Raw genomic sequence first — 17,419 nt, forward strand, 5'->3', positions numbered from 1 at the left:
AATAATATTAATCCTCTAGTTCTCTGATTCTTTGACTTATTGCTCTGTTCTCTTACGTGCTACACGTGTTTCTCTAACTTCAAGAAAAATGTGTTAAGGTGTTATCAATAAAATGACAGTTTAAATAGAAATAGAATCCGTCTTTCTGTTTGTGCAACTGCAGCAGATATACAAAAGCTCTGATAGACATCTTAAAGATCTGTGCATACATTAATATGAGATTCCAAAAATAGAAAATGTGTTTATGAATTATACATAAAGAAGAAACACAAATAGGGATGTTTTAAATGATAAAGATTTGTGTGTCATGCATATTGTGTAATGTTTAGGATACAGATCACCATGTCAGTTCTCAGATTAAATGATAGTAGATGATGGAGGATAAAATATAACTCAATTAAATGACATCATACTCTCCCAGAGTTGAAAAAACTTTTTTATTCATGCATATTCAAAAGTTGTATTGATGGAAAAAACTTAAAATACTGAAACACCTCATGGAATAATACATCTTTACATCTTTATCATGTAGAACAGAAATAATTATAAAAAATAAATAAATAAAATGACCCATAAATAAAACGCACAGCTAAAGAAACGACCAGCTCAGACCAGTTTCACCAGTCTCTCACTGGCCTCCCACAGTTTTTTGGCCACACCAGCGTCTTGAGCGAACGGCCGCAGGCTGCAGGGGCGGCAGTCGACGAAGTAGCCTCCGCTGAGTTTGGCAGCTTGGTCCGACACGGCGCAGTGGACGACGGTCTGAGCTCCGACCTCACACGGCACAAAGAACATCCACATGATCACCTGCATCAGCATCCGGAACAGGAAGGAGTAGTGACACGTCCAGCCACTCTGCACGAAGCCTGCAGCAGAGAGATCAGGTCAGGAAACACTGTACTGTAGGTCAGAGGTCAGAGGTCTCTCTAATAGAAGTGATTACACCTTTGAATTACTCTTAACAAAATCAGAACTAGGGCTTTGAATATTTTCATTATCAATTAAAGATCTGATTTATTTCTTGACACTTAATTTTCTCTGCCAGAGAGATTATGTTTATAATGCCTGTTAGTTTGATTCTTTGATTTTCAGCAGGATTATATAAAAACTGATGAAAGGATTTTCACGAAACCTGGTGGAGGAATGGAACAACTTCCAAGTTTATTACATACGTTCTTTAACACTGTATGAAACATGCTGCTTTTTATATTTCCAATGATTTTCCAAGGGAATAATTCATACATCTTGCTACAAAAATTGACATAGTCGTGGGATTGATGTCTGAGTGTTTACATTTTACAAAAAACACAGCTTCTCACCCGGATGCACAGCACAACAGGTCACTTCCTTCCCTTCTGTGATGCGGGCCAGTTCCTGACTGAAGTAGATGTTGGCCAGTTTGCTGCGGCAGTAGGTGAAGAAGGGCAGCAGGTTGTAGTTCAGGTCCTGAAAGTCCAGCTTCTGGTATTTGTAGGTGGAGCACGTGAGGGTGATCACTCGGCTGGGAGCACACTCCTTCAGGCGAGGCAGGAGCAGGTTGGTCAGCAGGAAGTGACCCAAGTGGTTGACGCCGAAGCACATGCTGAAGCCGTCGTCCGTCCAGTCGAGGACACTTGGCATCCCTGCAGGAACACAACAGAGGAAACACATGGTCTTCAGCTGATCGTGCTTGTCCCCACAGGATTATACATAACGGTCAAACCAATAAACAAACTTATGCCTTTGTTTTATTATCAGAAGTGTACATTGTTGATCGTTGTGTATTATGTATGTAAAAGTCATTAATAAGTTCACTAAACACTTTTACATTGTCAAAATATAGAGTTGTAATAATGATAAACACCAGGTGGGACATAGAGTTATAAAATTAACTTGTACTCTGGTGCATAAAGGTCTAATGACATGGTGAAGCGGTTTTTAAGTGTCCACAAACCTAATTTTAGGCATCTTCTTACTTAACACACATTTACACAGAAACTGATAAATCTTCAAGTGGGTAAAACCGGCTCATTCATTCATCTAGCTTTACAATAAACACAAACACAGATTCCCTCATCCTTATTTCTTTGGCGATATGGGTTTAACCCCCTCACCTGCATTATTGATGAGGATGTCCAGCCTCTTCTCTCTCTGAAGGAAGCTCTTACTGAACTCCCGCACCGAGCGCAGGTTGCCCAGGTCCAGCTCCATGTGCAGGACGTTGAGACTGCGACTCTTAAACTTGATCTCTCTCACAGCCTTCTCCGCCTTGTCCACGTCCCTGCAAGCGATGATGACCCGAGCGCCTCTCAGAGCCAAGGCCACCGCCGTCTCCTTTCCAATACCTGAGTTCCCTCCTGCAGAGAAAAACACACACAAACAGGACAACTAGTCTGAAATGCATTGTTCTGTGGTCATTCATCAAGTTTCCTCATGGACCATCGTCTTCATACACAGCCGCAAACCCACCAGGAGGTTTTACCTTCACCAGGGACATTATGCTTTCACCCCTGTCCAGGTATACAAGAAAACTACTGGACTCTATATCTGTTGCTTGAGCACTGGTACCAACTCTGGACTTAGTATCAGCCAATGCACTAAGTCCAGGTATCGGTAAAAAGGAAAAACACAAACGATAGAGAAACATCTAAACTTCCACACACGTTGTATTTCCCTGAACTGGGATCCCATTAACAAAGTAGTGCTTTAGTATGTTGCATGTGCCCTGAACAACTTTGTATTAGTGACGTGATGCAGCTTCAGAAACCAAAGAACAAACTTTCTAGTGATTAAAAGAAGATGCTGAGCTCCATCTTTCACTTATAGTCATAGGAAATGTTTATTTAAATTTATTTGTGAATCAAAACTGGAAATTTCAAATCCAAGCGACATTATGAACTCAATTTGGTGAAAACATGACCAATTTTTAAATGTAGTCTTTTGCAATTCAACTTAAACTGTTAGTGTTTTATTAAAAAACACTAACAGTTTAAGTTGAATCCATAAACCTTCATTTGATTTATTAAATGAAGGTTTATGGGTATTAACCAGTCAAAATCAAAGTCAATTTCACAACAACTTCAAACTTCCTGAAGTATTATCTCCTTTAATTGGGGTCTGACACACATTAAATGTCTTGTACACGTGTTTCACTAAGATCTGTGACACAGAACAAGACATTCAGTGTTTACTGTCACTCCACCAGCTGTGGGTGCTAGCTAGTAGCATGCTAACCTGCTAACACTCCATCTGTTTACCTGTGATCAGAACCGTTTTCCCGTCGAGTCTCTTCAGGTCGGTGCAGCACCTCCTCTTCTTCATCCATTTCAAGATGAAGAAACAAACCAGCGACGCGATGATGGTGTAGAGAAAATACATTTCCCCTGTGAGTGCTAGCTAATATCTGCTAGCTATCTTTATTAGCAGCTACTGAAAGCTCTGTTTGTGAGTGGGGGCTAAAGCTAACTAGCTTGTTAGCTTGCATGGGAAACGCGTATTTCCCCCGGCTGCTGTTCGTCCATTGCGGGTTTGAAGTTGCAGTGAAGTTTTGGACACGATCCCGGACTGAGACGAAAAGAGGAAAAACAACAATAAGGTTTAAATTGAATTTGAAGTCTGTCTCTATTTCATTCTCTGCTACAGGATGTAAAGCTACAGGAAGTGCGCATGCGCCCGTCGGTCAAGTATCGCAAAGAATCGCGAGAGTGGGGTCAGAATCCCGTAGGCGTTAAGGGAGAAGTGAATCTAATTATATCACAATGAGTTTAAAACAAAACGTAAACAGTTGATAGCTGCGCACTGGTAACATATTTATGAACAATCTAAGAATACAAATAATAAGTACATTGACGTCTGTTAATAAATAAGTTAATCAGTGATTTGGGGAATGTGTGGTCTGATATTTAAAAGTTCAGTGTGTAAGATTTAGATGAAAGGGAACTATTGATATATATATATATATATATATATATATATATATAATAATCCTTGTGATGTTTTCACCAGTGTGTTTCATCTAAATTGTATAAATTGTTGTTTTCTTTACCCTAGAATCAGCCTTTTATATTTAAATACTTTATATTTAAATGCTTTATATTTACATCAGTAGTTGGTCCTAGGCTGCCATGATGTTTACAGTAGCCCAACCTGGACAAACTAAACACTTTTCGATTTTTAATGACAGCTCAAGGTTTCCACAGGTTCTCTCTCATGTTTGGAAGGGGAGGGGGAGGGGGATTCAGCTGCAACATGCAACTTAACCACCAGATATCACTGTATTCTACACATTGAACCTTTAGAAGACCTCCTAAGACACAGAGCTAAAGTTCAGGAAGAGGGTGGTGTTGGGGCAACATCTGTATTTTCTTCTCTCACACCCAAACATGGTGTCGTCCATCTCACTCTGTGGATTTATTCTTATATTATTCTCTAATGCAGCAGCTGGTGAGTCACATTAAAAATCTATTTCAGACTCCGGAGAGTGACAGTAGATGCTGAGCTTGTACTTTCATTTTTGCTCACAGCCTGTGTGTCTCTGCTGAGCTGCTGTGCAGACTACAACCAGTGGTGTTTCCAGGTGACGCCTCACTCCAGTTCCATGCTGGTTGGACGAGCTCTCAGGATCCTGGGATTCGTCCTTCCTCCTGGTGGCCGTCTTCTCTGCAGGTTTGTGTCGGTCACTCATAAACACATAATGATCTACCTACCTCCCCAACATCATGGGGTTTGTTCTATTATGGGTCTACAGTAGGAATAATACCCTCCCTATTCACTTTATTAGGTACATGTTCGCTCTATGATGCAATCCAGTAAACTGTTGTATTAATCATAGATTCTACATTCAGGACCATCATTTTCAGTTTTCCTTGATATGGACAGAGATGTATTTTTTGTGTGGGGGGGCCCACGATAGCAGAGATGCCTTTCAGTGTCCAGTTCAACACCACCTCAATGATAAATAAATGATAGAATAAATACCTTTCTAAGAGTATAAGTGAACAGTTCTTATATTTGTAAAGACACATTTTATTGTTGTATTGGAAAAAAAATCAGAAGTGTTTTGTCGCGATCTAATCTAATGAATTCCAGTTTGTCTTTCTCTGTTTAAAGGTTCAAATGGAAATCGTACGAGAGGGGTTTATTGACGCTGAAGGCCACGCCCACTGTATCTCTCCTTTACTGTATGAGACGGGTTGGATTCCATTCGACGTCTGAGAAGATGGAATCAACTTTGACTGATCTGGAGAGTACCTGTCAGGTCAGTGGCTGAAATTCAAAAATGAGAATTTGCCAGTTCCTGAACTTCTCATTTGAATTTATGCGTTTTTCTCGTTAAGATGTATTTTCTGTCACCCTCAGTACACCCCAGTAAAACAGACCCTGCTTCTGAAGTCACCCTGGTGGCAGAACTACGGCACACCAGACGTGGCAGGGAGGCTAAACCTGACGTGGAACAGCTCTTTGAATGGAGCAGATAAGGTCGACATAGAGTTGTGGGGCTACAGAGAGTTCAGCCGCAGTCCAGAGGCAGCGATGAACGGATCGTCGTCCCTCCAGGCTGAGCTCAGCTACCTGTTCTCCCTCGGCAGGAAGCTGGTCAACAGTGGGGCCTTCAGCTTCCTCCCTGAGGCCCAGAGGGACCAATCGGAAATATCCGCATAACTGCTAGTTCTACGTCAGGTGGAGCAAGGTTACCATAATACATATCAATCATTTCACATTATATCTCAACCAGTGACTGTATGTAAAGATGGATGATGCGTCTACACTTATTCACACTTGAGGAATACAGCTAAAATATCCCGGGTAGGAGAAACACGGATGTGATGTGTGTTTCGAATCTGAAAAGTTCGAAACAATATCGTATAAAGAGAAAACATGAAGAAAAAAATATAAAACATCTTTTTCCAACATGGCTATATACCTTTATTGGAATCATGGCCAAAGTTCTGTGTTTTTTGAGTTATAGATTGTTTATACAGATAGGTGATGCGAATCTAATCTTTATTTCCTGATTTCATCGACGTTTTATATCTATGATCAGCCTGTTTTTGACAAGTTCCAAAGTAACTGAATGATGTTTGTTTGACTCACAGGGATGAACCAGGACTCTGGAGTAGAGGTCACGTCTTGGCCTGGAACTTCGAGCAAACCTTCAGAGACGACTCTGCTGCCTGGGCCGAGGACAAGTGTCTGCAATGGGACGTGGTGGAAGAGGAACAGCCCAGCTTCCTCAGTGAGCTCATCGACTCTCCCTGCACTCTGGCCCAGGCCCGAGCGGACGCAGGCAGGTTTCATGCGAGTACAAACATACAACTACTGTTTTCAGTGAAACTAGTTACTGTTATGGGGGAAGGCTTTCTCTGGAACAGGCCTCAGCTCCATTAAGTCGGGTGTTTTGTTTGCTGAAATTATAGCCAAGACACACAAGTAATTGGTTGTTGTTTAAATATTTGAATTAGGATTTAATCTGCTGGTTCAACAAAGTCTTTTCAGCAGGTGATTAGTAGCAATGTAATCAGGAACTCAATTAATAGATCTTGAGTTAAGCGTCTTTCCAAAGCAAATCAATTCAAAAGGAAACAAGATCTGAACAAAACAGAAGGTGTTTGTCTATAAAATGTTAAAAACTAATAAATAAAAGTTCCTATGTGAATTCTACAGGATGTTGCTTTTTAGTCCACAACACAAATATAAATCAATGATGATCATATATAATAATGACCAATAAAATACCAATCTTTAGGGAAATTGTCAGAAACAATTATCAAAATCTTTGCCATTTGAGTTCCTCTTGATAGAGTAACGAGTGTGTTCACTGTGTTGTTTCAGACTGACTCCAGCTGTGACATTGAGACGGGCAGTGTGTGTACTTATCACCCAGGTAGTGTCCACTGTGTCAGAGCTATTCAGGCCAGGTACAAGTGATGAGAGGAAAGATAATCCCTGTTTTTAAAAGATGAAATGGAGGCATCTGATGCTGACGGGAGACTCTTTCGGTGGCAGCAGCCCAGACAGGGCCCACGACTGGGGCTCGCTTCTTACAGGGAACCACCACAGTGCCGGGCTACATCCACTGGCTCTATGATGTCATGAGTTTCCAGTACTGCTGCCACTGGTCCGACCACTGCCACATCTACTTCAACCATCGACCCTCCAGCGGCTGCCACCAGCCCCCGAAAGCTGGTGAGAGCCTTTTGAAGTCAAATCCAATGTATTTATAGACGGTTCACAACATTCTGAGATGATCAGGGACCCACGAGAAGATTAAACTAAGAATCCAGTTCAGAACACAGCAGGATAATAATAATAATCCCCCCGTTTAGATTTAATTAACCCGTTCATTGTAATCTTGTTTTATCTGATGTTAGCTTTCTGGTTCAGTCGTTGCTCAGCTAATCTGATCCTGAGGGTAAAATACATCTTAAAATGAATGAGCAAGTAGAAGGAGGGAAATTGCATTGATTTTTCACGTCATAATAGAAAACCACTGATAAGAAAATTATTTTTATAAGCTATAAGTAATAAGCTATATTTATATTGGATAAGAATAATGATGTTACATTTTTCTCAGCATCTTACGTTGATGTTACAGACTGTGTAAGAGACTCACTTCTGGTTTCCATGTAAACATTTGGCGTTTAATAATTACTGTCTGCAGCTGAGGCTTAAGATTTGTATTGTGTATTTTCCTTGTTGGTGTCTGGCAATGGTGAAGGAGAGTTCGACCTTGTGTCTTCACCAGAGAGAGAACTGAGCATTCAGAACAGTGAGTCCATGTTTGAATCATCTCTTTCACCCCCATGGTGACATTCTACCTCCCACTTTTAGATGAAAGCTTTGTTTGGATGAGTCCTTCTTGGGAGAACATTTTATTTGTATCCTTCTCTTTGAGACCAAAGAGCATTTAAGGTGTTTACACACTGGGAGCATGTTGCTGTCCTCGTCCTTGGGTGCCTCTTGTTTTCACTCAGGCTCAGATGCGGTGGAGTGTTACTGGTTAGAAGTTCCTCTCAGGCATTGCACAACAGCTATGAGCCACGTGAACAATCCCGGCGATAATGTCGTCAATATTCATCCCATTGGATCAGTGAAGTCAAACATCTGCACATAAGATGCTGCAGATAACAATGTGATGTGTAACTATCATGAAGGCACCTCGGCCAAAGCCACGAGGCTGTCAGCGGTGGCCATGAAGGAGAGGAGCTCAGATGTGGTCGAGGTGCGTCTGGCAGAGCGACGCCTCCAGGTGCTGAGGAACCAGAGGGTCTTACCTTTCACAGAGCAGCGATGGATGGACCTGCACGGTGAGATGGACCTTTTAAATCTTTATGATCATAGAATCATGGAATAAACCGTGTTTAGTTTGTTCCCATGAACAGGAGAGGTGGACATTTGGAAGAAAAATTTGTGATGACAATATTTTTACGTTATAGTTTAGATTCACCACTTTCCTCTAGTGTTATGGTGTTTTTTTGTGCATCTAAATTCTGCAAAGTTATAAAGTCCATAATAAAATCCTCCTGAAACGTCTTGTCAGGAGTCCAGTCGATAATTCCGGGGTATCCTGATAGTCCTAGCGGTTAGTCTAACTTGTACTGGTAGTAGTACTAGTCATAGTATTGTGAAGTTGTGACCACAGTGTTTTTTATTAAATCATTTTACTTTGTAAGAACATAAAGAGAACGAGGTCTTTGAAACTGAATCTCCTCTAGACTCTGTAGGAGTATCCTGGTTCGCCCCCGGTTCTCACACTGTGACCGTGGTGTTCCTCTCTGGTGTCGGCGTGGAGGTTCGTCACTCGGGGTCTCCTCGGTTTGATGAACTCTGACCCTTCAGATGACCTGTTGACCCGACACGGAGAGGTCATCCCCTCACACGGCGCCACGCTGGAGGAAATCTTCTCCTTTGGAACTGGATGTGAGTGTGAAACACCGCCGAACTCGGCTGAACTCGATCTATCGATCACACTCATCAGGGCTGAAATCAACAGTCCTCCCCTAGAAGCAGCATAAATATTCAAACCCGTCTTTTTGATTTTGTGTGCAGAGAACGTTGCATGTTTAGAAGGACCTGATCTGATTAGGGATTCTGAACTTTGCTAATAAGTACCCATTGTTGTATCTTTACAGATTATTACCATATTTCAGCCACATTTGGCTAAAGCTCTGGCAGATGTTTTAAAAGGGCACAGGAAGAAAAACCAGGCACATGTTTAGAATTAATCTTAATAGATTCCAGGGAAATATCAGTGGTTGTGACTGTGCGAGTGAAACCACATCTCTGGAGCACAGCTGGAGCCAAACCGCATTCATACGAGATAATGTCTCCGCTGTAATTACTGTGTGTATCCTAACTTTTAATTTTCTTTTTCTCTTCTGACTGAAATTGTTTTACTCTGGTACAACTGAGGCAAACAGATGTTTACATTAATTTAAGGATTGTAGGAAGTGAAATATTTATCGGTGGTGGTTAAGTGACAGCAAAAGAAGAACCACGAGCACGGTCTGTGTCCTGCACCGATCCCGCTGGTGAATAATGTCCCCTGTGGTTCTGGTTCCAGTACAAACAGCACCAGTATCTGCCTTCATCACCAGAAGCTCTTGAATCTCGTTCACGTCATTGTAGAAAACAACCGGAGCAACTGCCTGGGACATTTGTGTTCTCACATTCAGCCCCTGTGGAACATTTCAGGAAACTGGAGCTCAGTGCATGTCTGAACGCAGCTTTACAGTTTTTTATTCTCTTTTCATCATTAAAAATAATCTATAATATTTTCCAATGTTTTGAAAGCATTGTCATTGGTCAGACACATTTTATTTTGACTGTTAATGTGGTCGGCCATGTTTGATGCCAGGAGTAATCGCGGTTCAGTAAAGGTTGGTTTGTCAGTCCCTCTAATTAGCTTCTCTTTGATGTGTTTTTAATGTTTTCCTACATGTGCTTTCCTCATGCAATAAGCACAGCTTCATTTCATAATGTCAACTAGTATTACGCCCTGAGATCGATCTAAAAGAGGTCATTTGTTTTTCTAACCAGAAACTTACCCGGTGCCGTCTCTTATTTCTGTCCACAGGGAAAGTTCCGAAGACGTCGTCCCTTTTCGACTCAAAGCGCCTCTTGGATGCCCACAGCTTCCCCTGACCCTGCGTCTGTTCCGGCCTTCTCTTCACCTGAGACCCCCGAAGACCCCCTGGTGGCAGACATGGTGACAACGTGCGTCGGAGAAGGGGCTCGGTTCTGTAAATGCGACACGTTGACCACTGGGAAACTCCACGCTCGGGCCCACCGGAACTTTCAGGCCTTAATGGACACCCTGCAGCCAGGTACCACGTGAAACAAGGTTCATCTGTGTTCCGTCATTTGTTGTCTCTTGTACTTGTGTGTCTGTTTTGTGTTTGATTGTGTAAAGGAGACCAGAGTTATTGTCCATGAGTGTTGTTAGTTCTGTCTTTGATTAAATAATGTCTGAAACTTCAAAAAGCATGGTGGAGTAAGGAGATCTGTAATAATAATCTTAGAAGTGATACCACAAAAAAGCTGAATGAAGTGGTTTTGAAAAGTTACGTGTTCTCACCATCGACTCTATATAAAGATGGACCACACCTCTCCATTTCCTCCAGCTACTGGGAAATGATCCAAAAATATCCAAGATACAGATGCTGCCATCTTGCTCTCATCATCAAATAACATAATTAAAACCAAAAACACTTGAACAAACTAAAATTACCAGAAACCATCTTTGTGCTTTGTAGGGAGCCGGCCTGTCGTCCATCACTCTATGCTTCATAAAATACATTTGAGTATCACTACTTATTAAACCATACAGTAGTTTTAATATTGTTTTTTCAATGTGTGACTGTCCCTCAGTGGTGTCTTGTGGCCGGCTCCCCCCACCCAGGAATGGAAAGAAGAGCGGGACTCGTTACCTGGAGGGGAACACGCTGAGCTTCTCCTGCGATGAAGGGTTCATTCTGTTCAGATCCACCCAACGCACGTGTCTGGAGGATGGGACCTGGAGCCGAGAGCAGCCCTTCTGTCTGAACGGTTGGTTCTAATAACGGCTGTTTGTGTTGAATGGTATAAACGTGTGTATGTGAGGAAAGGGAAGGGTGTATTGTGATCACATATGTCACAGTCTGCTATTAATATTCCGGTAAACAATGCCATTCGCTGATACTGTGACATCGGAGCTTTGAGTTGGCTGCGGAGAAGTGTTGCATTCATGAGCTCTTTTCTCAGAAATCAAATCCCAGAGGGCAAAACCAGTATGAAGCACACATGGGTTTTGTTGAAGAAGGACTGTGTGATTCTTCAAATTACTCCCCTCTGGCAGCGACATTAAAACCACAACAACAAAGTGTTTGCAAAAAAAGAACAGATACTATGAAATACTTCAGTAGGTTCATACTGTACCCTCGACTCCGTGGAGGGTTTGAGTTTAAAATGGATCACAAATGCATTTTAAAGCATCTTTTTTTTTTATCTGTATCACTCTAATCATTGTTCTGTTTTTGCTCTACAGAGTTACTACACAAATAAACAACTCTCTCACTTTATTCACAACAACAAACAGATCGTCCAGGGAAAACTGAGCAGGCTTTTCAGAACCCTCCTCTCAACCAGCTTCTTTAAAACAAAGACGCGGCTCTCGGCTGTTCACTCAGACCATTAGCTCCAGAGCTATAAACTTCTGAACCTGGTTTGGCTTTGCGCTGCTCTGTGGTTGTAAATGGAAACACCTGGTTCAGATCCTTCTAATGGTTTCATTCATAACCCCAAACATGGACTATGTGGTGTAGTTCTGGGCTTTTGCCACTAGGCTGCAGTACTTCCCACTGAATTCCCACCTATCTGTGTTTGCGATGGAGCAGGTTAAAGCCTCCTGCCATCCCACTGTGTTGTGTGAAGATTCCTTATTGCAGTGTCAGGAAGATTGGATGAAATTAGATCTTAAATCATTTAGTTGCAAGTATATCACATAAAGTGAAGTGAGAGGAAGCAGGGAAACAAAAACCTTGAGATCCACCTCAACTTCCAGCTCTTCATGGCTTCACCTCACTCCTCCATTCTGACCTGGTTAGAGCTGCAAACAGAGACTTCCTCGTGATAGCAATCAGGGAGGAATGGACTTCATATGTCCGATCTTACAAGCGGCTGGGTCACAGCTGGACACAATCGATCCCGGCTCCTTTATTAGGTAAACATCGGGTCTCATAACTCGATGACCCAGTTCAGAGTTGTTTAGAGATGTTTCATATGAAGCAGAATGATCTCTTTTAGTCTTTCTTTGATCCTTCTCAACTCTGAAGGTTCATCTACGTACAAAAAGAGACATGTGCCCACATACCTCTCTCTTGGCTTGGTGGTTAAACAACACATACACGAAAGGCAGCGAGAGTTTTCTAGCAAAAAACAAATTTGGTGTCTCCTTCCAACTTCATGATACTTGGCCATGTTGTGCGCTGTGGGCGAAAGCCTCCTGTGACGTCTGAGTTTGTGGTTTGTGGCTCTCGTCCGTCGACTCGCTCTCTACGGTTTGACATGATTCTTGCACAAGTGGTCACAGAGTTGAGTTGTGTTTGGATCATGTACATGGAGACGGGTCCACAGCATGATTTGCAACGTATAGTTTTCTGATCCATGTCAGATTTTTCACATCCATGCAAGAAAGGTCACTATTTTAGGGCATGTATCTAAATTCTAAGTCTAAGTCCTTCTGTTCAGAATTACTTCCTCTGTAACGTTCACTCTTGTCCGTGTTTATTTGTGTTGCCTTCACGCACAACTCCTGCCCACATCCGTGTCATGTGGTACAAGACAAAGGGTTTTCCAAATTATGAAAAGTATTCTCGTAAAAACTGCGATACTACAATAGAGTAAAACACAAAATTGTAATCGTTTTACTACACAATCGTGAGTCAGACACACGCACACACACAAAAATGGGTCTTGTTAGCAATCTCACAATATCCCCACTTGCTCCGATGCCCTCATTACGCACATCAGGGCTAACAACTGTCAACATGACCCGAGGGACTTAATGGCAGGTGTTGCTTGAGCTGTTACCTCGGCCACTCAGACGGGACCGCTAGCCATGTACACAATACTCAATGTGCATGAGCTGCCCTCGCTGATACCCCCCCCCCCCCATGAATGACTGCAGCATGACGTGTTGCCTGAGCAGCCACAGGATTGTTGTCACAGTCGGAGATGAGCCTAACATGCTGCTTGAAAACAACAAATGCCACGGCATCCAGTTTGACTCCCCTGCTGAGTCACTGTAATGAGCCGCCCGTCAGCAGAGGTGACGGTGAAGTCCCGTCCATCAAAAGTGAAGATCTGCACGAATAACTCCCATCACCCACTGATGAGGTGGATCAGAACCTGCTGCTCTACCTGTCTGTTAGCTTTTTAACCACTTCACACTTGAGACGGGGGGTGTGGTGCATCGTGAGGATGAATGTTAATATCTTCTGCTGGAGGGACGAGGTTGTCGGGGGGGGGGGGGGGGGTGAGTTAGGGTGGTGTTTGTCCTTGGGAGTGTTATTGATAAGGGCCATGGAGACTTGAGAAGTGTTATAGCGTTTCCCAGCTTGGATGCACCTTATGTCTCAGTGAGGATGCTTATGGGATGCATACCAATAACATGATCACCTTAATGGCATCAGAATATTAATGGAGGCTCGTGAACACAGGGAAGTGATTCAAGGAAAAGGTGACAGCCGACGGCGTCAGATGCAACAAGATGAGAACAAAGCTTTCTTTGAGTTCGTGCACAGCTTATTGACATATCGGATAAAAGCTGTTTCTGTGGTGAGGTTGGAATCTGAATGACAAATCTGTTTCGTACAAGATCCTGAGCCATTTCACATCCAAGCCTCAACACATTGACTGATTTGTGTTTGAATCTTTAGAGGTCAGGATGATGTTAAATGAAGAAGTCACTTCCTTTCCAGCTTCAATGGAAAACGAAGTGGTATTTAGCAACTGGAGTTACCTCACCTCTCATGTATGGTTCTTTTTCCTTCACTTGTTATAAATTGTAGGTCTTAAAAGTGGAGTATTATGTACAAGGTCTCAAATAAAATAATATATATATTATAATAAAGGTAGTGCTATCTGGTCCGGACAATACACGCATTCGACCAACTGAAGTCAGCTTCAGTTGTCAATCAGGACATTTCCCCCCCATTATCATTTTCTTACTTTGAACCAGGTCCCATCCACTTACATGGGGGAGGCAGGTTATCCTGCAGCCAGCCACCAGGGGGCAATCAATACATGTTTGGCGTCACAGTTGGAGAGTTGTCATGTCAACACCTGATAGAGTAGCATCAGACTGAAAAAGCTGGGAACCAGTGATGGACTTGAACTGACGTCTGCACGAAGCACCTTGATGATCAGACTCCTGTAGATGAAGGAGGAGTCGGGACTTTCAAAGTTTACTTTTTGACTTGTTTGACGAAGACGTGCATGAAAAGATTGGAAGACTTGATACGTGAATAAAAAGATGAACTGGTTGGATCAAAACACACTTTTACAGAGACACACACACACACACACACACCTGGCCTCAGGGTCCCAGACCAGAATGCAGGCTGATTCCTCTGGACTCCTTTATCTTCCCGAGCCGCTGCCGTGTGTAGACTTCACATCACCCGACTCCTCTGAGAGAGTCTGGGTCTGAGGGATGGAGTCATAATACAGGTTCAGAGACGAGGAGTCGTTTGAGTTCCATCAGGCTCTTTGGGTTCAGGAGTGGGTTCATGCAGCGTGTTTGGTTCGTACATGAAACATTCGATGTAGTTCACCGTCGGACGCGTGGTTTGAATTCCAGGAATATTTCAACCCGTCACATTATGTCAACCGGGGTGAGACGCGTGTATCAGATGACAACAGTAGCTTTACACAGAGACACACTGTTACTCGGGGGGGGAAAGTCAACAGAATTATTTTAAGATGATATCAGCTCGGCTCCAAAAAAAACACATATCTCAATCTTAAGAAAAGCTTTTTGTGATAAGCGTGTAGCTCAGGGGTGTGCGGGCGTGGCAGGGTTATGAAAACATTCTTGGATATCGTCTCTTTGAGCTATGGAAAAAAAGATTAACTGAAGATGAGCTCAGAATTTTTTACTTTTCGAGTTTCCTAAGTCGAACTTGTATAGGAGCTATTCAGAACACCAGAAAAGACCACCACAATGCATGTGCATCGAATCCAAAAGGTTATGGGTTCTTACTCGGACCCACGTCCCAGCCTTCCACCAAGTTTAATGAAAATCTGCCTGGTTGTTGTTGCAAAACACCTTCATGGCTGAGGGGTAACAGCTAAAAGAAATGGCTTCTATCCAGATACAAATGATTGTGATTGGATGATAAACAACTGTTCAGTTCTCAGTCATCTTCAGCTTTTCCAGTCCAGCCCTATGATGTGTTCATCCCCTCCCAGCAGAACATAATGACCCCAAACCGAGTGTGACTGGTCTCTGGAGTTCTACAGTTTGTTCACTGCAGGAAGGTGAACGTACACACTGGTTGGCTGTCAGGTCTCCACACGCTCCCAGTTTACCTGTGCTCTGGGCTTCTTGTCACACTGATGTGGAAGGTCTCATCATCCAACAGGTTGATGCCGGTGCTGCTGAAGCCAGGGCTGATTGGTTAGAACACTTCAGGGAACGTATGCACACGTTGGGCTGGTGTGTAGCTCTGTGTGCTTCTGGTTGTTTGTGTGTGATTCTTCCAGAGCTGATGACAATTTAATGAACCAGACCCTGCAGTGTCTCTAACATCACCCACCACACTTGTCACATGTTGATGAATTAATGCATCAGAGGACCACGGTACTTAAATACCTTCCCTATAGCGTTTACCTTAAGAAAATAACTCCCGGCTCTCTGCGCTGTAGAAATAGTCTGAAAAGATCGGAGATTGCTTCACTGAAATTGCTAATTCCCCAAGGAGAGCTTCAGATGTTCTAATTTTGATAGCAAAATTTCCGAAGCAAGTGGAAACAAGGTGAAGGCAACTTCTGGGGAGAATCCATCAAAAGGAGGTTATATCAGTCCTTCCACTCATTATGTGTCTTTGAAGCCAGCGTATCGTTTTTGTTGTGTTTGATCCTTTTGCTCATTATAAAAATGGATGCTGGCAGAACACAATGGCTCTTTGTGGGAAAGCAGTGCTCGACCTGCCGGAGAAACCCATGGAGGGACGAGAACTACTCCCACATTTCTTATTCATATGGTTGTCAAATAAGTCCTGATTAAGAAACAAGTATAACCTCGACCATGTGGATGGAACATGGTTAAAAGTACATGTCAAATAGTTTTTTTTCGTATCTGCCATTGTCAGTTGTTATCGCACCAATGTTGGTTCAAGTTTTCATTCATAAGTTTGGTTATAGTCAGTTATTCGATGCTATAAGAACAGCAGAAAAATGGCGGCACCCGAATTCAGGATATTTTGACTTTATCTCTGTAAAGGAAGTGGAGATTTGTCGTCCATATTAATAAACACACACATCTACCTTGATGTCCACATCCACCATGACTTAGAAATATGTTGGTACCTAAATCCTTTATTTACGGACCCAACAGAGATGGTACATTTGTGATGGATGCCTCGTTCAAAGGAACCATGTGGGTTGATTGATCTTTTCCTTTTGTTGTTAACACCTCGTGCCTTCACCTCCAACATCAGTGCTTCCCTGGTTGACCTCATATTGATCCAGATATGAAAGAAGTGGAAGAGGGGTTGTTAATGCTGGGTTGGTTTGATTCTCTGCAGACGATAGTGTGAGGTTCATACTCGGCGCTGTGAGCTCCATCTCAGCAGTGGTCGTGATGGGAGTGATGATCCAAATGCACAAAAGGAAACAAGACAGGTGGGTCACACATGATTCACCTCACAGAAACCAGACAAGTCCTCCATGTAAAAACTACAGTGACTACAGTACTAGTACTAAAATTCATGTTTGGACTTAATTGGCCCAGGTTCCATCCACTCATACCTATCCTGCAGCCAGCCACCAGGGGGCAATCAAGACAGGTTGGCTTCACTGTTGGAGAGCTGTCATGTCCACATGTGATAGAAAGCATCAGACTGAAAAGGCTGGGAACCAGTGATAGACATGAACTGACTGCACCAAGCACCTTGAATCGACCAGACTATGAAGGAGGAGTCTGGAAACTTAAAGTTAACTTTTTGACTTGTTTGCCGAAGACGTGCATGAATAGATTGGAAGACTAAGTTGATATAAAGTTTAATATAATCTACAGTAAAAGGTGAGATCAAATATACATATGTATTTGTCTGTGTGAAATAAATACTGCATGGTCCATCACCAACAAGTAAAATTATGCTACAGACAAGTAATATTTAATATAGCCATATACTGTACCATACAGGGTTTGATTTCCTGGAAGTGTTGGATTGTAACT

The 17,419-nt window shown here is 42.6% G+C and overlaps 2 protein-coding genes across 2 annotated transcripts; one reads left to right on the forward strand and one right to left on the reverse strand.

The window, feature by feature from the left end:
- Nucleotides 1–418: 418 nt before the first annotated feature.
- si:dkey-174n20.1 (uncharacterized protein LOC796174 homolog) lies at nucleotides 419–3,651 on the reverse strand. Its single transcript, XM_062381426.1, has 4 exons — nucleotides 3,237–3,651; nucleotides 2,094–2,336; nucleotides 1,320–1,622; nucleotides 419–866 (listed from the first exon to the last, which is right to left on the reverse strand). Exons 1-4 carry the CDS (start codon nucleotides 3,355–3,357, stop codon nucleotides 607–609), a joined length of 927 nt encoding a protein of 308 aa, XP_062237410.1. The 5' UTR covers nucleotides 3,358–3,651; the 3' UTR covers nucleotides 419–606.
- On the forward strand, nucleotides 3,646–17,314 carry susd2 (sushi domain containing 2). Its single transcript, XM_062380568.1, is given in 18 exon segments — nucleotides 3,646–3,699; nucleotides 5,089–5,236; nucleotides 5,338–5,377; nucleotides 5,379–5,605; nucleotides 5,608–5,668; nucleotides 6,075–6,276; nucleotides 6,811–6,896; nucleotides 6,949–7,013; nucleotides 7,016–7,033; nucleotides 7,036–7,164; nucleotides 7,697–7,747; nucleotides 8,133–8,285; nucleotides 8,737–8,898; nucleotides 10,055–10,118; nucleotides 10,120–10,304; nucleotides 10,849–11,025; nucleotides 16,767–16,863; nucleotides 16,973–17,314. Coding segments are annotated over 18 exon segments (2,175 nt in total). The 3' UTR covers nucleotides 17,229–17,314.
- Nucleotides 17,315–17,419: the final 105 nt, after the last annotated feature.

The sequence above is a fragment of the Platichthys flesus genome, chromosome 3 (assembly GCF_949316205.1).
Source record: "Platichthys flesus chromosome 3, fPlaFle2.1, whole genome shotgun sequence".
In the NCBI taxonomy this organism is placed as follows: Eukaryota; Metazoa; Chordata; class Actinopteri; order Pleuronectiformes; family Pleuronectidae; genus Platichthys; species Platichthys flesus.